This window comes from Saccopteryx leptura, chromosome 7 (genome assembly GCF_036850995.1).
Source record: "Saccopteryx leptura isolate mSacLep1 chromosome 7, mSacLep1_pri_phased_curated, whole genome shotgun sequence".
Classification (NCBI taxonomy): Eukaryota; Metazoa; Chordata; class Mammalia; order Chiroptera; family Emballonuridae; genus Saccopteryx; species Saccopteryx leptura.
In genome coordinates this window covers 60,403,854-60,423,277 of record NC_089509.1, presented here as the reverse complement: position 1 = coordinate 60,423,277, position 19,424 = coordinate 60,403,854, and the positions used below count along the sequence as shown (strand labels likewise).

The window sequence follows — 19,424 nt, the reverse complement described above, 5'->3', positions numbered from 1 at the left end:
TAAAGGTCTCTTAAACTGTTAAATAAATTAATCTACATGTCCTTATAATAATCTTTGTCTTTATCTGGAGGGTGGGGTTCTTATTCCCATTTTGAATATGGATAAAGGCAACAGGTTGACCTGAGACTTATCAAAAACTACCAAGTTGTACAGATTGTCTACCTAATTTTCTTAACTTTACACATAGAGGACTATGTAAATTCTTTCCAACAGTACTGAGTGTTCACTTAACAAAATATTTATTGGGCCTGTGCAGACACAATGTTGAACACTGAGTATACAACAATAGGAACAAATATGGTTCCTATCCTCATAAAGCTTCTATTCTACTGTGAGAGACATGTTTACACTTGTTATGGGATCACATGTGATGAGTGTATATAACAAGAAACTTGACCTTGTGGTGTGGGGGAAACTTCCCTGAGGAAGTCATGTTTCAGCAAAACTCTAAAGGTTGAAAAGAACTACTTATATAAAAGGAACAAATGAAATGAATGCAGCAAGTAGAGAGTACGGACATGATGAAGAACCTGGCCACATACAAGGAACTGGAAAAGCAGCATAGTTAAAATTTAAAAAGAAATATACAATGGTGGGTTACTGTAGAAAAATCGCCAGGAATTAGACTGTTGTCCTGAGACAAGTCTTTGGGGCGGACTTTGGAACGCCAAGTCCTGCAGGGGCAGAATGCCGCTCTGGCTAGCACTGATAAGACTGTTTAAAAGAAATAGCTCATCCCTATAGCCTTTTCGTGCATCCCTGAAAGATATTAGTTACACATCCTTCTCTGCACCTGACTCCATTCTAGGCTAATATAACCCAGGCTCTGCTAATTTATTTGATGAGCAAAGACACCAATAAATACGATGAGGCTGCAGAGATCTCGGCTCTCAGTCCTAGAGGCTGGGAGTCCCCTGTACCCCATCTTTTCTCTATATTGTGCCTTGTGTGTTTCTTTTTTCTTAAGTTCAGCAGCGCCTTCCTTTCCTGCACACCCATTGCTAAGCTGGTCACAGCAGCTTCCAGTAAAGATGGTGATGTAGATACTTGCCACCTCCCACAACCATATCAAAATTACAGCTAAACTACAGAATAACCATCATTCAGAACTGCCTGAAATCTAGCTGAATGGAAATCCTACAACTAGGGTTAAAGAATAAGCCACACCGAGACTGGTAGGTGGCACAGAGATGCAGAACAGGCTGATCCTACACCCACGTGTAGCAGATTAAAATCAAGCAGGATATTTTGACTGCAGAGGTCCTCCCTGAGGAGCAAGAGGTCCCAGCCCCACACCAGTCTGCCAGGGTTCCAGTGTGAAGAAGAGAAGTCCCCATACTTCTGGCTGTAAAAACCATGGATCGAGGCTGAGGGAGACAGAAGGCTGCTGGAGTCCCAGGCAGTTCCTCTTAAAGAGTCTGTGTAACTGTGTTGATGGGCTGTCCCACATAGGGGCCCAAGATAGCAACTAGTAACCCAAAAAGGGCTGATGGGGTGCTGCAGACAATAAGGTCCCTCATCCCTGCTGTAAACACTTCCTCATCTGGCCTACAGGACCTCAGGTTGAAAGCAGCATTTTTCATACCTGGTACCCAAAGGACCTTTACTAGCTCACTATAGCATTGCCACCTACTCACTGCTCCTGGCAAGTCTCCAACATTCTGCCAGACTGTACGAATGGCAGCCATCACCCATTCTAATAGGTATGGTTTCCTGGGTTGTCATGGAAGTTCTGAAGACGCTGCCTCAAGGAGGAGTGTGTGATAATGGCAGCCAATTTCTCCATCTCTGTTCCAGAGAGCATGATGCCACCCACACTTATGTCACACAACCACAGCAACCAAGCTACCAAGGATTCAGTAGGTTTCTGCCTAAATTGTGCCCCCAACTCCATCAGCTCTGCCTGGGTGTAGAGCTGGACCACACAGTGCTCCACTACCTGCTGAGGGGGTTGTGCCTGCCCCTGAGCGACTCTTAGCTGCTGGGTTTTTACCTTCTGGGCAGCCTCTGGCCAGGCTCTGAGTCTGTGGATGGCAATGGAGACTCCTCAGAAGTGGAGGAGTTGGAAACACCTGCTCCCACTGACTCAGAGCCACTCTGCCGGCACAGATGCTGCTCCTTCTTCAGCAGCCTTTCTGCTCCTGCAGCTGTTGGCTCTCAGCTTGAAGTTGAAGCTCAAGCTCTTGAACCCACAGTTACTTCTCCAACAGCTGTCACTGCCAACATTCAGCTTCCAGGGAAAATTGCAACTTGTGAACCTGTAACTCCTCCAGAGATTGCTCCAGTTCCAGGTGCCATTGGTGTTCAGCCTGCATCTCACACTGCAGCTCTCAAAACCAGTTGGCATCCCTCTCCAGCACTGTCAGTCCATGCCATCACCGGCACTCTGTGTCTTCTCGCAGGGCTATATAAAAAACCCAGCCCACAGCTCCCAAAAGGACAGCCAAGGGGAAGCATATGCTGGAGAACAACAACTCCTCTATCCCACCCTTCAAGGGTGTTGACTGCCCCATACCAATCTGATCCGAATCCTGCCAGCTGTGCCAAATGTAGGCTGGAAGTTGTGGTCATGCAGATTCACACTGAATTCAGGCAGACGGTAAAGGAACTGTGTAGCTGGAAAATGGTGGGTCATTCCATTTATTGGAAGCTCGCAAAGACAGGCAAGCCAAAAGAAGAAAAAGGAAAACTTGCTTTTCACAGTGGAGAGCAAAGGGTCAAATTGTGCCCCCACCACAGCGAGGTGCAGTTGGTGTCCTGATCCTGAAAAGCAGGTTTTCCTTTGTTTTTTCTTCTTTTGGCTTGCCTATCTTTGCAAGCCTCCAATAAACGAAATGGCCCACCATTTTCTTTAAGGAAAAAAAACCCTGGCCTGTGGTGGTTCAGTGGATAGTGCAACGACTTGGAATACTGAGGTCGTCAGTTCAAAACCCTAGGCTTGCCTGGTCAAGGCACGCCACACAACCAATGAAGAGCTAGAGTGAAGCAAATACTTCTTGCCCCCATCTCTCTGTAAAATCAAAGAATAGGATCTTTTTATTTTTATTATTAAGTGGGAGGCGGGGAGGCAGAGAGACTCCCACATACTTCCTGACTGGGGTCCACCTGGCAAGCCCACTACAGGGCAATGCTGCCAATCTGGGGCTACTGCTCCTTTACTTGGCAACCGAGCTATCTTAGAGCCTGAAGTAAGGCCACAGAGCCATCCGCAGAGCCAGAAGCCAACTTGCTCAAACCATTAGAGCCATGGCTACAGAAGAAGAAGAAGAGAGAGAGAGAGAGAGAGAAGGGAGGGGTGGAAAAGCAGATGGTCACTTCTCCTGTGTGTCCTGACCAGGAATCAAACCGGGACTTCCACACGCCAGGCCGACTCTCTACCACTGAGCCAACTGGCCAGGGCCTAAAAACCTTTTTTAAAAAGTAGAATAAAAGATTTAAAAGATAAACAATAGAACCCTGGCCAGGTGGCTCAGTAGACAGAGCATTGTCTCAGCACACAGAGGTCACAGGTTCAATCCCTGGTCAGGGCACATACCAGAAGCAACCCATCAGTACACAGTTAAATGGAACAACTAAGTGGAGTAACGAGTTAATGCTTCTCTCTCCCCTCTCCCACTTCCCACCTGTTTCTTTCCTTTTTTTTTTTTTTTACAGAGACAGAGAGAGAATCAGAGAGAGGGATAGGGACAGATAGACAGGAACAGAGAGAGATGAGAAGCATCAATCATCAGTTTTTTGTTACGACACCTTAGGTGTTCATTGATTGCTTTCTCATATGTGCCTTGACCATGGGGCTACAGCAGACTGAGAAACCCCTTGCTCAAGCCAGCGACCTTGGGTCCAAGCTGGTGAGCTTTACTCAAACCAGATGAGCCTGCGCTCAAGCTGGTGACCTCGGGGTCTTGAATCTGGGTCCTCCGCATCCCAGTCCGATGCTCTATCCACTGCACCACCGCCTGGTCAGGCCTCTTTCTTTCCTTTCCTCTCTCTCTCTCAAATCAATGAAAAAAAAATTTTTTTAATATGTGAAGAATAAAATGGCAATAAATACATATCAACAATTGAATCTAAAAAACAAAATAAACAAGCAGAACAGAGACTCACATACAGAGAACATTTTGATGACTGCCAGATGGGAGGGGGCTGGAGGGATGGGTGAAAGCAGCGAAGGGATTACGAAGTACAAATTGGTTGTTATAGAATAGTCGTGAGGAAGGGAAGTACAACATTGGGAACTGTCACTAATATTCTAATAACTATATATGATGTCAGATGGGTACAGGACTTATCAGGATGATCAGTTAGTAAGTTATATAATGTCTAATCACTGGGGTGTGCACCTGAAACTAATATAATATTGCATGTCAACTGTAAAAGAAAATATGATTTTAAAAAACAATGGTGAAAGTGCATTTAATAATGATACCATACCATCCAACACTCATGTTCCTGTGTACAGTTTCCCAAATGAGTTGTAAACTTATGTCTATACAAAAAACATGCAGACAGGTATTTATAGCAGCTTTATTTTTAATTGCCAAAACATGGACACAACCAAGATGTCTTTCAGGAGTGGTTATGAGCAAGCTGTCCAGACAATGGAATATTATTCAGCACTAAAATAAAAGAAAAACCCATCAAGCCATGAAAGGACATGGAGAAAATTTAAATGCTTATTACTAAGTAAGATAAAGAGCCTGTTTGAAAAGGTTACATACTATGTGATTCTAACTATATGAAATTCTGGAAAAAGCAAAACTGGAGACAAAAAAAAAAAAGATCCAATGGTTGCCAGGGGTTAGGGGGACAGAGGGATGAACAGGTGGAGCACAGAGGATATTTAGAGCAGTGAAGTTGCTCTGTAGGATCTATAATTGTGAATACGAGTTATTATACATCTGTCTAAATCCATGGAAAGTACAATGAGTGAACCCTAATGTAAACAATGGGTTTGGCGTGACGATGACGTGTCAGAGCAGGTTCCCCAATTGTAACCAATGTACCACGCTGGGGGGGGGGTGTTGATAGTGGGGGGGGGGGTACAGGAACTCAGTCCTTCAGTCTTAGTTTTGCTCTAAAACCTAAAACTGCTCTAAAAAATAAGGTTTTATTTTTTAAGTTTTAGGAGGGAAATTCATGATATTTACATTTTTGACAAATCACTCCGGCTGCAGTGATTCATGTGGACAGAGATAAAGTATAAATATGGTGTAGAAGAACAATTAACTGCAGTTCTCCAGGTGAGAAACGGTGCTAGTTTGATTTCAGGTGGTGTCAAAAGAGAAAATGAAAATGTTTTGGCCTTAGAGAAATAAGATTCAAGTATATGTCCCTGGATAAATCAATGAACTGCTTACCCTCATATATTAAAAAAGAGAGGGGGAGATGTTTGGGGGTTGGCCAAGGTTCTGCATGATTTAGGGAGAACATCACACATATGGCAAGCAGAATTACCTGGGAACTTGAGACAAATATCTTTTCTTATTTTTTTGAATTTTTTGACTTTTTAGAGAGAGAGAGACATTGATTTGTTGTTCCACATATTTATGTGTTAATTGGTTGATTCTTGTATGTGCCCTGACTGGGGACTAACCCACAACCTTGCCATATTGGGACAAAGCTCTAACCACCTCAGCTACCTGGCCAAAGCCTTTTTCTTTTTCTAATGGCAGCTCTGTATTAAACAAGAGCAAAATCAGGAAGATTATGGTTTTTATGAGAAAACTTCCAAAAAATAATTTCCTGAGCACTTTTTAAATATAATGACCTACTACTTTAGTAATAATCCTAGTTGCAATGAAGTCACTAATAAATATGATTATATAATCAAATATCTAAAATGGACATTTCTAGAAACCAATAAACACAGTGTTGAGCTGGATTTTTTCTTTTGTTTGTATTTTCAGCTTCAAGTCTTACTTGGTAATCTCAATGTAATTTAACATAGTTTGATAAACTTTGAGCAGACAATACGTGACACATGAAAATGTTCTTAATGTTCATAATACACTAATAATTCTATTTCATTGTTACTATCTCCTCCCTTTTTCTGTTTTCAGTGAGTGAACAGAAGTAAAAATGAGACACCTGGCCTGTGGTGGCACAATGGATAGAGCGTCGACCTGGAACACTAAGGTCCCAGGCTCAAAACCCCTAGGTTGCCTGCTTGAACATGGGCTTCCCAGCTTGAGAGCTGGGTTGCTGGCTTGAGCATGGGATCATTGACATTGACATGATATTTGCTTGAGCGCAATGATATTTGCCAGAGCCCAAGGTCACTGGCTCGATTAAGGGGTCAATGGCTCAGCTTGTCTCCCGCCCAGTCAAGGTGCGTATAAGAAGCAACCAATGAACAACTAAAGTGAAAGTGAAGCAACTATGAGTTGATGCTTCTCACTCTCTCCTCTCTTTCCCTCCCCCCCCCCTTTTTTTTTACAGAGACAGAGAGAGAGTCAGAGAAAGGGATAGATAGGAACAGACAGGAACAGAGAGAGATGAGAAGCATCAATCATCAGTTTTTTGTTGCAACACCTTAGTTGTTCATTGATTGCTTTCTCATATGTGCCTTGACTGGGGGGCTACAGCAGACCGAGTGACCCCTTGCTCGAGCCAGTGACCTTGGGTCCACGCTGGTGAGCGTTTTGCTCAAAGCTGATGAGCCCGCACTCAAGCTGGCGACCTCGGGGTCTTGAACCTGGGTCCTCCGCATCCCAGTCTGACGCTCTATCCACTGCGCCACCACCTGGTCAGGCTCTCCCTCCCTCTCTTTCTCTCAACCTTTCTCTCTCTCCCTTCCTCTCTTTCTCTCACTCTTTCTCTCTCTCTCTCTCTCTCTCAAAAAAAAAAAAAAAAAAAAGAATTTGAGACACAGAAATGGTATCTCCTAAAATCTTGGTTCCCTATCCCATTTCCTAATCTCCCAGACAAGCTCTTCTGAAAATATTACATAAATAACCTGCTAAGAGGTATGGCCAAAAAATGCTAAATAATTAGCAGGTAAAGGCTCACTGGTCATCCAAGTCTTGATAAAGAGCATGTCTGAGTTTAATAAAAGTATATTTGTAGAATTAATAGCCTATATTAAGACAATGTGTATATCTGGAATACTTTGTTAGAGCTGGTTAATATTTGCTTAAAGCACAAAAAATCTCACTATGCGAGACATTTTCATTACTAGAGAAAAACTTTCTTGCAATTGGAAGGACAATACATAATTATAATAAACATAAACCCATGCATTATTTTGTTTCGTGCTTTATGCAGAATTGAATATGTGTAATTTGTAAAAAGTTATTGTAGCTACAAACAAAATAACACAGGTCAGTACCTGATGTAACAACTGGCTATCCATAATATATTTATCTAATTCTAATGTTAATTCCTTAATATTTCAGCAATTATACACAGTTTTAATAATCAAGCTATCACTTGAATGCTATTAAAGCATAATCATATCTGCTCTCATTAGGTTTATATCATTTACCAAGGTGATTGATTCTGACTATAAAGTTTGCTAACCCTTTATATGATCATTAAGAACTAATATTTGACTTATAAATCTGAATTTCATCTTTTGCACACTGAGAAAAAAGATTAACAATTTTATCCACATCAAGATGCTTGTTTTGAAGTATGGATTCCATCTCTTTGAATAGTTCTTTCTCCAGTTTCCTCATGTTGTTCAACATTGTTTTGGCTTTTTCCTGAACAATTAAAAAATAAAAATAATTAAACACCCTCCCCCACACAAGTTTAACCAAATTCCAATCAGTCTCTACAGACAAGGTTTGTTCATTCTGGTCAGGTTCCCCTCCTATTCTTCAGATGCAGAAGAATAAAATTCTTTTGGAAAATAATCACCGCTCCAAGAGAGAGTTAATGTATTAACCCCAAATTATTATTTTTACTATAAAATACAAGAAAATTATGTAGGATTAGTCTATAAGCAAGAAACCTAAAAGACAAATAACAGGACAGTTGAAAATCTGATATTAATTATGAGGAAATGCTGCTGAAAATTGAGGTTGAGAAGTATTATACATTTGAATCTCTAAAACAGTATTGTCAGATTAAACAAAGGAAAGATAACAGTAATATTCAAGAGAATGAGCAACTAAAAGATAATAAAGTTAATAGAAAGTGAGCATAATTTTAAAAATATGAACCATTATAGGGCAGAACTCCACAAAACAAAGATTCTTAACGTCAACATGGACTTAAATATGAAATTGTATGCAATTTTTTTTCTGAAGAAATTGCATTTCTTATCAGTATTGGAATAACTGGCCACCTCTTTAGAAAACAATGTTAGAATCCCTACTTTATACTATACACAAAAATGAATTCCAGATGAATTAAAGAACTAAATTTTTTCAAATAGATACATACATACTAGAAGAAAATACAGAAGTTACAGTTGTCTTGAGGTGAGACAGGCATTTTGAAGCATGAAATCAAGGTGCTTTACAGGAAAGGACCAGCAAGTATAATTTGAAATATAGCAAGGATTTACTATTCACATAGTTTACCTCTTTGAAACAAAAAACAAAAACAAACAAGAGTCAATTGAAAATTAGGCTAAGGAAAAGAATAGTCAAGTCTTTTTTTTTTTTTGGATTTTTCTGAAGTTGGAAACGGGGAGGCAGTCAGACTCCCGCGTGCTCCCGACCGGGATCCACCCAGCATGCCCACCAGGGGGCGATGCTCTGCCCATCTGGGGCGTTGCTCTGTTGCAACCAGAGCCATTCTAGCGCCTGCGGCAGAGGCCATAGAGCCAACCCCAGCGCCCGGGCCAACTTTGCTCCAATGGAGCCTCGGCTGTGGGAGGGGAAGAGAGAGACAGAGAGGAAGGAGAGGGGGAGGGGTGGAGAAGCAGGTGGGCGCTTCTCCTGTGTGCCCTGGCCGGGAATCGAACCCGGGACTCCTGCACGCCAGGCCGACGCTCTACCACTGAGCCAACTGGCCAGGGCTAGGCAAGTCTTTTAAAGAGGAAATATTAATGGCCAGTAAACATGAGAAAATTTTCAACCTTATTAATAATCAAGAATTGTACATTAAAACTACAGGTAGAATTGACTCTAAAACACAAATATAGTTATTTGCAGACCCAGGACTAGAATCCAACTCTGTCACTTCTACCCTCAAACTCTATTGTCTTTCCACTACTTGATGTTGTCAATCAATATTTCATGCCCATTAATAAAGCCTAAAACAGTATCAGCTTTTAAAATTTTATTTCAGTATTACTTAGAAAAATGTCAATCAGCAATTTAATTTAGTTTAACAAATATTTAATAAGCCTACAAAACTCACCTTCCAGTAATGAGGGGGAAGGGAAGCTGCTAACTCTAGAAAACTATCATAAGCAATCCTGGCAGTAGGGAGCCAGCTCAGGGAGGAGGAGTGGGGGAATATTCCTCCAGAGCAGACTCTCTTGAAATTTATCAGTAGGAACTGAAGCAAAGGCAAGAAAAAGCAGGGGCTCATCATATTCACTGTGCTGAGTCTGGAGATTAACCACGCCCGGGGAGTGGATGACACCTCTGGCCCAGTGGAACGGGCCCTAGTCAGCACATAGTGGGCTCCTAGAACAAAACGCTCAGCTCTCACTCCGTGCCATCAGGCCACAAAAAAGTGTTCATGTTGTAGGTCAGAAGTGAAAACAAACTGGGCCCAGATAAAGCAAGAGTAGTGTCCAGAATACATAGCAAATAGAAGGTCTGGACAGAGTTCTCTTTTAAGCATAAGCAAGATGGTGTGGGGCAGGGTATGTCAACTATGCAAATATATACTATAGACAAAAGTAAATAATCACCCACAGGAAAAAGCATTTAATTCACTTAATGTAGACAGAATGTAAATGTATATACCATGATGAAGTGAAAGGAATTATAGGCAATAAAAATGAGTTTGTAGAAGAAACAGGTGAGAAAATACATAAAATGGCCAATCTTTTCTTTCAATGCAGGGAATCAGTTGATAGTTCTGTTAAAAGCCTTTAGTGAGCCCTTCCATTTCCTTCTAATCTTTTTACTTTTTATCTTTAAGAAAGAGAGGGTAGAGGATAGAGGTAGTATGGATATTATACAATTATTTGCCTACCCATCTATCTATCTGCCCCCCAAAATATATCTGCTTATTTTTGGAGATAACATTCTGGGTGATATGTTAATCTTCTATAATGCCTACATTGTTTAAAAAAGATTTTATTTATTGTTTTAGAGTAGAGAGAGAGAGAGAGAAAGGTGGGAGGAGGAGTGGGAAGCATCAACTTGTAGTTGCTTCTTGTATGTGCCTTGATTGGGCAAGCCTGGGGTTTTGAACCAGCGACCTCAGCATTCCAGGTTGATGCTGTAGCCACTGTGTCACCACAGGTCAGGCTATAGTGCTTACATTTTAAAATAATAAGTATTTATCATTTTTTTAAACTTCAACTCATTATTATTATTTTAAGTCAAAGAGTTTCTTAAAGCACTTTCAATTAAAGTTAATCTGAGGCTATACGCTTAAGAACATTATGTACAAGACCAGGTTAACTACCCTCCAGTGGCTTTGTAATTTTTGGTATCAGATATATACTAAGCAAGCTACTTAAACTCTCCAAGTCTCACATTCCTTATCAGTAAAATGGAGATAATAACAGTACCTCACATAAAGGGGTTTGAAGATTGAATGAAATATTCCATGTAATACTACCATGGTGCTTGGTATATAGTAAGTACTCAATAACAAGTAGCTTGTATTTAATTTTAATTAATTTTTTTAGCCAAAGAGAGACAGACAGACAGAAAGGGAGAGAGATAAGAAGCATCAATTTGTTGCAGCACTTTAGTTGTTCATTGATTGTTTTTCTCATATGTGCCTTGACTGGGGGGCTTCAGCTGAGCCAGTGACCCCTTGCTCAAGCCAACGACCTTGGGCTTCAAGCCAGTGACCTCTGGGAGCAAGCCAATGACCAAGGGGTCCTGTCTATGATCCTACGCTCAAGCCGGCGACCTCAGGGTTTCAAACCTGGGTCCTCAGCATCCCAGGTCTACGCTCTATTCACTGTGCCACCACCTGGCCAGGCAGTAGCTATTGATATTATATTTGACATACTACATCTCTCTAAAAGACTTACAACATATTCTTAACCATTATTTTTAACCAAAAATAAAAAATAATAGAGCTCAAAAAAAAGAATACAGCTCTACCATAGTTTAAGCATCTAAACTATTTTTAAACTTATTTGTATATAAAGGAGGGAAAGAAAACTAAAATTCAAAATATGGATTGGTTCACATTTTAAACTATTTCTAATGATAAAACAGAATAAAACTGAATCATACCTCCTTCCTCTCTAGCACTTCCAGTGCTTGTTGATGCTCTCGGTAGAGTGGGTGTCTTCTGTCAGGTTTCATCTTAACATGCAGCTTCTTTTCAACTGGATCTGCAGGTTCAAATGTTGGTGAACTGGTGTCCAGTAGTTGTGAAATTTTTGGCACAAATATGAAAGGTTTAAAAACAGATCTAAAAGAAAAAATCTTTTATTAACTTTTTTTCATGTGGAGTTATACAAATATTCAACATTATTCTAAATCTTGTAAGGTTCTCTCTAGTAGAAGATTCTATTCATTTGTTACACACTGTGTTCCCGTCATACTAGTTATAGCCATTCCTGTCTTCCCTGGGGCAATGGGATCCCTTTAGGAGACAGGAATCCCCTTTAGGGCAGGGGACCACACTTTATTTAGCCTTGTATTCCCATAAACGTAACACAAGGCCTGCCATATTAACAGTGTCAAGCAAAATTACAGTTCATCATTTTCCACTGCAAACTCCACACTTGGAGGTTAAAAACAACTCTCAATGTTACAGATTGAGGATTAAGGTTCTGGATGAAAATAAGCAACAGTATTAATACAGGGTTCACAGGTTTCATTCCATTTTCTTGAAAATATCTTTAATAATATGAAAGATTACAACACTGAAAGATAGTGAATATAAAAGATCATTTCTAAATGTAATGTGCATTGTTTTGTGAGAAATAGTAATGACTTAATCAAGAGAGTCTGTATAAATCCTACTATACTTGAACTATTGATATTTTAAGTTTTACATGGATAGATTTTCTAGATATGAGTGCATAAGCAACCATCTAAATCCAGCACAAAACATCATTTCCTCTTTTTATTAACTCTCACTAATCATAATGTAAGACTGAAATCTACATAAGAAAACCAAACTTTCTTTTCTTGCCAATGTTAAATATACTTGAGGAAACAGGATGTAGGGATGACTGCATACCTGAAACTATTAACATTTCTTCCAACAAAAATGAGAATAGTTATGGCAATTATGTACAATGGCAGACTAAACCTGAACAGAAAATGCATCCAAAAATTACTTTTGTATTTATGTAATAAAAATTTAACTTGACAAAATCATCAACAGACTAAAGACTCTACCTAATTCCTTGACCCTTTGCTGGTTTATAATATTTTGTGACTTTACCTCTCAGGATCAGGAGTCCCAGTAAAGAAATGAATGCAAGGAAGGCTGGAGTCTTGAGGTAAAATAGAAACCATGCTTGCAGTGGTCATGAATTCTCCCTCCATATTAATACCACTTGGTTTATCTCGAAGAATTTCTATCATTGTTTCAAATGTTACGTTTCCTATGGAAACAATTTTTAAAACCATCAAATATGCATAAATTTGCAGGTGGTATCCTGCAAATATAAACTGCTTTCTCTACTGATAATATATAATAACATGAGATATTGGTCTAGGTATAAATGAAAAGATTGACTATAAACAAACCTTGTACCATAACTGTCAGGTTAGATTCATTCTACTGTTGAAAGAATGATATATTTTTTTAAATATACAGTCTCAAAACCATTATAGCAGGTAAAAATCTATGTCATTGCCTAAGAAGGAATCAGGCCTTGGCAGGCTGGCTCAGTGGTAGAGCATCTGCCTGGTGTGTGGATGTCCCGGGTTCATTTCCTGGTCAGGGTACAAAGGAGAAGCGACTATCTGTTTCTCCACCTCTCCCCCCTCTTTTTCTCTCTCTCTTCCCGACACAGCCATAGCTCAAATGGTTCGGGTGAGTTGGCCTTGGCGCTGAGAATGGCTCCGTGGCCTCCACCTCAGACACTAAGAAAAATGGCTCGGTTGCTGAGCAACAGAGCAACAGCGCCAGATGGGCAGAGCATGGCCCCTAGTGGGCTTTCCAGGTGGATCCTGGTAGGGGCGCATATGGGAGTCTGTCTCTCTGCCTTCCTGCCTCTCACTAAAATAAAATAAAAAATAAAAACAAAAATAAAGAGAGATTCAATAATGCAAAATTACATTCAATCTCAATTGTCCTTACAAACTTTTTTTGGTGTATTTAGTAGCAATGAAGTGATGATATCAATATTATCTGAATCTATTCTGGGAACCAACTATTATGAAAATAGTGTGCTTAGATCTTCTTTTAAAATTAAAAAATTCTTTTTTTTGTAATAATTTCTTTGCCTGAAATTAATACTTTTATGTGAAAGTGTGAATTGTAGTCAGAGTAGGAATGGGAACATGTGAAAGCTATTATGGTTAATGGTATTTATATGTGCATAATTATGCTAGACTATAGAGGTTTAAATGTCCATTGTTATGTGATTAAAATAGATGTATTATACTCTGTTTTCTGCTTTCATATGTGAGGTTTGATATTTTAAGATTTTTTTCTAGAAAAATAAAAAATAGTCTATCTCTTTAGCAAACACAACATGTCCATGGTTACAGAAAGCTTCAGAATTCTGAATTTGGAAGGCATCTCCACCAAAATATTTTAAGTCTATCATGCCTTCAGACAGCTCTGATCCTTGTTATACATATCCACAGTCAAAGATGTAGTTCAGGATCTAGCTACATCATGATAAAATGAATAATCTTAACTCTACACAATCCAGTCCTCCAAAAGTAGCCAAAACACCTTTTCACGTCATAATTCTCTTCTCTGAAATTTATGACTCTCAATTCCTCATAAATCAAATTAAAATTCCATCAAAACTTACTACTAAGGTTAACTGAAATGACTTTTTCCTCTCCATCTATAGGTATTCCTGATCTTTTGTCTATATTGGTCCTAGCTCTGCCATTAGATTATAAATTCTCTAAATACAAAACACAACTTTCCCTGTTTCCTTCTCAGTAATTCAACATATATTTATTGAGTACCTATTTTTTTTGTATTTTTCTGAATTTGGGAACAGGGAAGCAGTCAGACAGACTTCCATATGCGCCCGACCAGGATCCACCTGGCATGCCCACCAGGGGGCGATGCTCTGCCCATCTGGGGCATCGCTCTGTTGCAACCAGAGCCATTCTAGTGCCTGAGGCAGAGGCCACAGAGCCATCCTCAGCGCCCGGGCCAACTTTGCTCCAATGGAGCCTTGGCTGTGGAAGGGGAAGAGAGAGACAGAGAGGAAGGAGAGGGGGAGGGGTGGAGAAGCAGGTGGGCGCTTCTCCTGTGCGCCCTGGCCGGGAATTGAACCCGGGACTCCTACACGCCAGGCCGATGCTCTACCACTGAGCCAACCGTCCAGGGCCTATTGAGTACCTTTTAATGCCAGAAACTCTTCTAGACAATGAAAAGACAGATAAGCAGACAGACATATACTGAGAGATATAAACATAGATTTGTAGCTTTGCAAATATAAAGAACTGAAAGTCTCCTGATTCAATTTCAACTAAAGTAACCACAGTTAACAATTTAAAAAGAATCTTTCCTCAAGGATTTCAGAATAGGTTTAAAAGCTTTCCTTTGAATAAACACAAGAAATTATCATTACTAGAAAACTGGTACCAGAAAATAGGCACTTAAAGCAACACATTTAAAATGAGAATCAAAATTTCATGGTAAATAGTGTAGGAAAAGGATGGAGTCTTTAAATGAAACAAAAAATATTACAGCCTGACCTATAGTGGTGCGGTGGATAGGGTGTCAACCTGGAATGCTGAGGTCACTGGTTCAAAGCCCTGGGCTCGCCAGGTCAAGGCACATACAGGAAGCAACTACTAAGAGTTGATGTTTCCCGCTCCTCCCCCTTTGTTTTCTCTCCTCTCTCTAAAAAAAAAAATCATTAAATAAAATCTTTAAAAATAATAAATGAAACAAAAATATTACAAAATAAATTTACGTTTATCGTTAACAAAATTTAGGTTAAAATTTTATGTTAATTCATAGAACAAAGAAAGAAACAACTGTAACTCTGCCAACAAAATATAAGAGAATGCCACTTTAACTATTGCAGCATTATCATAAAGATAATTTTTGCAAAAATATTTGAGGACTTCAAGTTTCTCAAGTCCCTGTCTTAATTCTTTAACATTCAGATCATTTTCCTTTGAAGTATTTTGTCATGTTATTATTGTACTCAGTTTTTTCTCCAGTGCTTAATAGGTATAACTCTCTGCCTCATTTTTGTGAATGGCTTTGTATTTGACTTAAGCAGTTATCCAAAATTACTTTCATTAGGCTCTGGCTGAATAGCTCAGTTGGTTAGAGCAGTGGTCCCCAACCTTTTCTGGGCCACGGACCAGTTTAATGTCAGAAAATATTTTCATGGACCGCCCTTTAGGGTGGGACGGATAAATGTATCACGTGACCGAGACAAGCATCAAGAGTGAGTCTTAGACGGATGTAACAGAGGGAATCTGGTCATTTTTTTTAAAATAAAACATCGTTCAGACTTAAATATAAATAAAATGGAAATAATGTAAGTTATTTATTCTTCTTCTGCAGACCTGTACCAAATGGCCCACGGACCAGTACCAGTCTGCGACCCAGGAGTTGGGGACCACTGGGTTAGAGCATTATCCCAATATGCCAAGGTTGTGGGCTCAATCCACAGTCAAGGCACACATAAGAACCAACCAATCAATGCATAAATAAGTGGAACAACAAATTTACTTTCATGGACTCCTTGAAATTTTGCATCTTTTGCAAGACTTTCAGTTTGCATTTTATTTTGTGTTGTGTATTGTGTTGTTGAATAATTATTAACAGACTGATCAACAAAAATGCTGACAGCAAAGTAGAAGAAAGGCAGTATTAAGTGGGAAAAAGACTTCTGAATGAGAACTAATTTTATAAATAGTTCATCAGTGATTATCATTATGTTTAAGACTACTTTTTCTTCCCTAGGTAACACTTGTAACTTTACGGCATCAGACTGAAAACTCAGATAAAATAGACATCCCTCCTTCCATTTATCACAGATTTCTACAATCTTTGCTTCATTAACCAACTGATACATGAATAAATGAGGTCATTTTTTAAAAGAAAGTACATCTTCTCTGTTTCTTACATGGCCTCATTTTATATGTTTATTAAAAAGTTTATATTTATGAAAGTATAATTCTACTAGAAAATTAAAATAGGACCACTGAAATATAATTATCATATTTCCCCATGCAAAAGACGCTTCCATGTACAAGACGCACATTAATTTTGGCGCCCAAAATTTAAAAAAAAAATGTACTGCATAAAGTTATTGAACTCAAGTTTTATTCATCATAAAATTCATACAACTTTTCATCACTGTCAAAACTCCCATCTATTAGCTTGTCCTCCTCTGTGTCTGATGACAAATCACTGTCTTCATATATTGCCCTGTCTTCAGTTCCATCTATGGCATTTGAAATGCCACACTTTTTTTTTTTTTTTTTTACCGTGACAGAGAGTCAGAGAGAGGGATAGATAGGGATAGATAGTCAGAAACGGAGAGAGATGAGAAGCATCAATCATCAGTTTTTTGTTACGACACCTTAGTTGTTCATTGATTGCTTTCTCATATGTGCCTTGACCGTGGGGCTGCAGCAGACCGAGTAACCCCTTGCTCGAGCCAGCAACCTTGGGTCCAAGCTGGTGAGCTTTTGCTCAAACCAGATGAGCCCGCGCTCAAGCTGGCGACCTCGGGGTCTCAAACCTGGGTCCTCTGCATCCCAGTCCAATGCCCTATCCACTGCGCCACTGCCTGGTCAGGCAGAAATGCTACACTTCTTAAATGACTTGGCAACTATCTCAATCTTGATATTATCCCAGTATCTTTTTCACCAGGTACAAACTTCTCCTATAGTTGGTTTCTTCACTCTTCCTGCTGGTGTCAAATTGTCCCCAGAAGACTTCATCCTTTGGTTCCTTTTGTCTCTCATGGCAGCTTTGAAGGGCTTGTTAATGCTGACATCAAGTGGTTGAAGCTGGGATATCAAGCCTGCAGGTAAGATGGCAAGTTTTCTTTTCTGCTCTGCAGCAATCTTGTGTTTTTTGTTATGTGTGCAGTTAACTGATCAAGCAGGTTTGTGTAAGAGCCCACCTGGTGTCCTTCTTCAAACTTTCTCAAACCAGATCTTCATCCCATCCTGATCTGTCCAACCCTTGTCATGAACATGGACAAACACTCCTCGATGAATGTCTTATTTTGACATTGTTTTGCATTTGAAAATCAGCATAGGAGGCAGCTTGGTTCTATCAGCACAACAAGCAAGAACAACTGTATAATGGCTCCTTTCACATCCACTTGTCTTCACAGTTACAGTTTTCACCCCCTTCTTATCAACAGTTCTGTTACTTGGGACATCAAATTGAAGGGGGACTTCGTCCATATCTGCAATCTGTCCCAATTCAAACTGATGTGTCTTCCAACACTGAATGACAAAATGATGAAATTCAAGGAACTTCCGCTCATAGTTTTCAGGCATCTTTTGGGCAAGTCTGGGTGTGTATGCATGCTTAGTCCATTCAATTTCATGAACCTGAAGGACACAATTGTGTCCTCCTTTGAAATCAGTAACTTCCTTTTCATCAGCAGTTCTTCTTGCCTCATGTTGAATCATCTTTATGGACATAGGAATTTCAATTGCCCTTTGCTCTTCAATCCGTATCTTCAATTCCCTCTCTAAATCAGGCTATTTTGCTGACTTGCCTCTCATGGTCTTCTTCTGCCATGGTGTTTTCAGTAGGGTTTCTTCTACCTGTAGCCAGTCTCGGATTGATCCCTCATTTGGAGGACCAAACTTACATTCATCTACATAATTTCTATTCACTTTTGCAAACTGAATCACTTTTAACTTGAATTCAGCACTGTATGAAAATCTTTTCTGGGCAGAACGTGGCAAAATGTAACCTACTGTAATACACCAGTAACAAGTGCAAAACAGTGAGCACAAAGACAATAAAAGCGGGAAATGCAAGTTAAAAATATCTACAACTGCTGTATAAGATGCACCCAGTTTTTAGACCCCAAATATTTGAAAATTGGTGCATCTTATACATGGGGAAATACAGTACCTACCTGAAAAACCCAAGAGAACAGATTTTAAAACTACAAAAATAGGATATCAATAAGGTGTTCCATTAAGTAAATAAAAACTCTCAAGTTTTTTTTTTGTTGTTGTTGTTGTTTTGTGACAGAGACAGAGAAAGGGACAGATATGGACAGACAGACAGGAAGGGAGAGAGATGAGAAGCATCAATTCTTCATTGCAGCACCTTAGTTGTTCATTGATTGCTTTCTCATATGTGCCTTGACCGAGGGGCTACACCAGAGTGAGCAAGTTCCCCCTTGCTCAAGCCAGCGACCTTGGGCTCAAGCTGGTGAGCCTTGCTGAAACTAGATGAGCCTGTGCTCAAGCTGGTGACCTTGGGGTTTCGAACCTGGGTCCTCTGCATCCCAGTCTGACACTCTATCGACTGCGCCACTGCCTGGTCAGGCATCAACAGTTTTATTATAGCTCACAACCTATTAGCAAATTTAGTAGGGAAATATCCTATTCTCATTACCAGTATATATATTAAGCACTATGTTCCAGAAGGTCCAGAAGGTCCCAGACCATATCAAACATGTCTGCTACTATATGGCTCCATGCCTACCACAGAGTAAGTGCTCACAAAAGATTTAATGAAAAAATGTCAATATGTAAAACCTAGATAAATAAAACTATAAAAGTCTATTAAGGAACATTAAGGAAATTTTTAATAAATAAACAACCATATCCTGTTCTTGAATAGGAAGGCAGTATCATTAGATGTCAATTCTCTCATAAAATAATCTACAATTTTAATTCAATTCCAGTCAAACCTCAAAAAGATTTTTTGGGGGGAGTTGAAAAGTTTATTGTAAAATTCATATGGAAGAATGAACATTCAAGGATTTCCAAGAAAATTCTGGAGTTAAAAAAGAGAGTAAAAAGGAGATACTTGTCCCACCATATTAAAAAGACTGTATTATAAATTCACTCATATTGTTCTTTGGCTCATAAACCAAGCATTAAGCAGTTAATATGTACATTCACACCTTGTAAATGAAACTGGACAAAATACAGTAATCTAATTTATGCTTGGGTGTACTTAGAAATTTATATTTGATAAAGTTGATTGGCATTTCAAATCAGTAG

The 19,424-nt window shown here is 39.4% G+C and overlaps 1 protein-coding gene across 5 annotated transcripts in view; it reads right to left on the bottom strand.

Annotated features, from left to right (window-relative positions):
• Nucleotides 1–4,510: 4,510 nt before the first annotated feature.
• Nucleotides 4,511–19,424, bottom strand: part of SCRN3 (secernin 3) — a 34,242-nt gene continuing 19,328 nt past the window's right edge. For all 5 annotated transcript variants that reach the window (XM_066346551.1, XM_066346554.1, XM_066346555.1 and 2 more), the window contains 3 exons: nucleotides 12,493–12,655; nucleotides 11,328–11,508; nucleotides 4,511–7,703 (listed from right to left, as the gene is read on the bottom strand). In XM_066346551.1, the coding sequence (XP_066202648.1) occupies nucleotides 7,533–7,703; nucleotides 11,328–11,508; nucleotides 12,493–12,655 (515 nt within the window). In that variant the 3' untranslated portion in view covers nucleotides 4,511–7,532. The remainder of the gene's footprint in view (nucleotides 7,704–11,327; nucleotides 11,509–12,492; nucleotides 12,656–19,424) is intronic.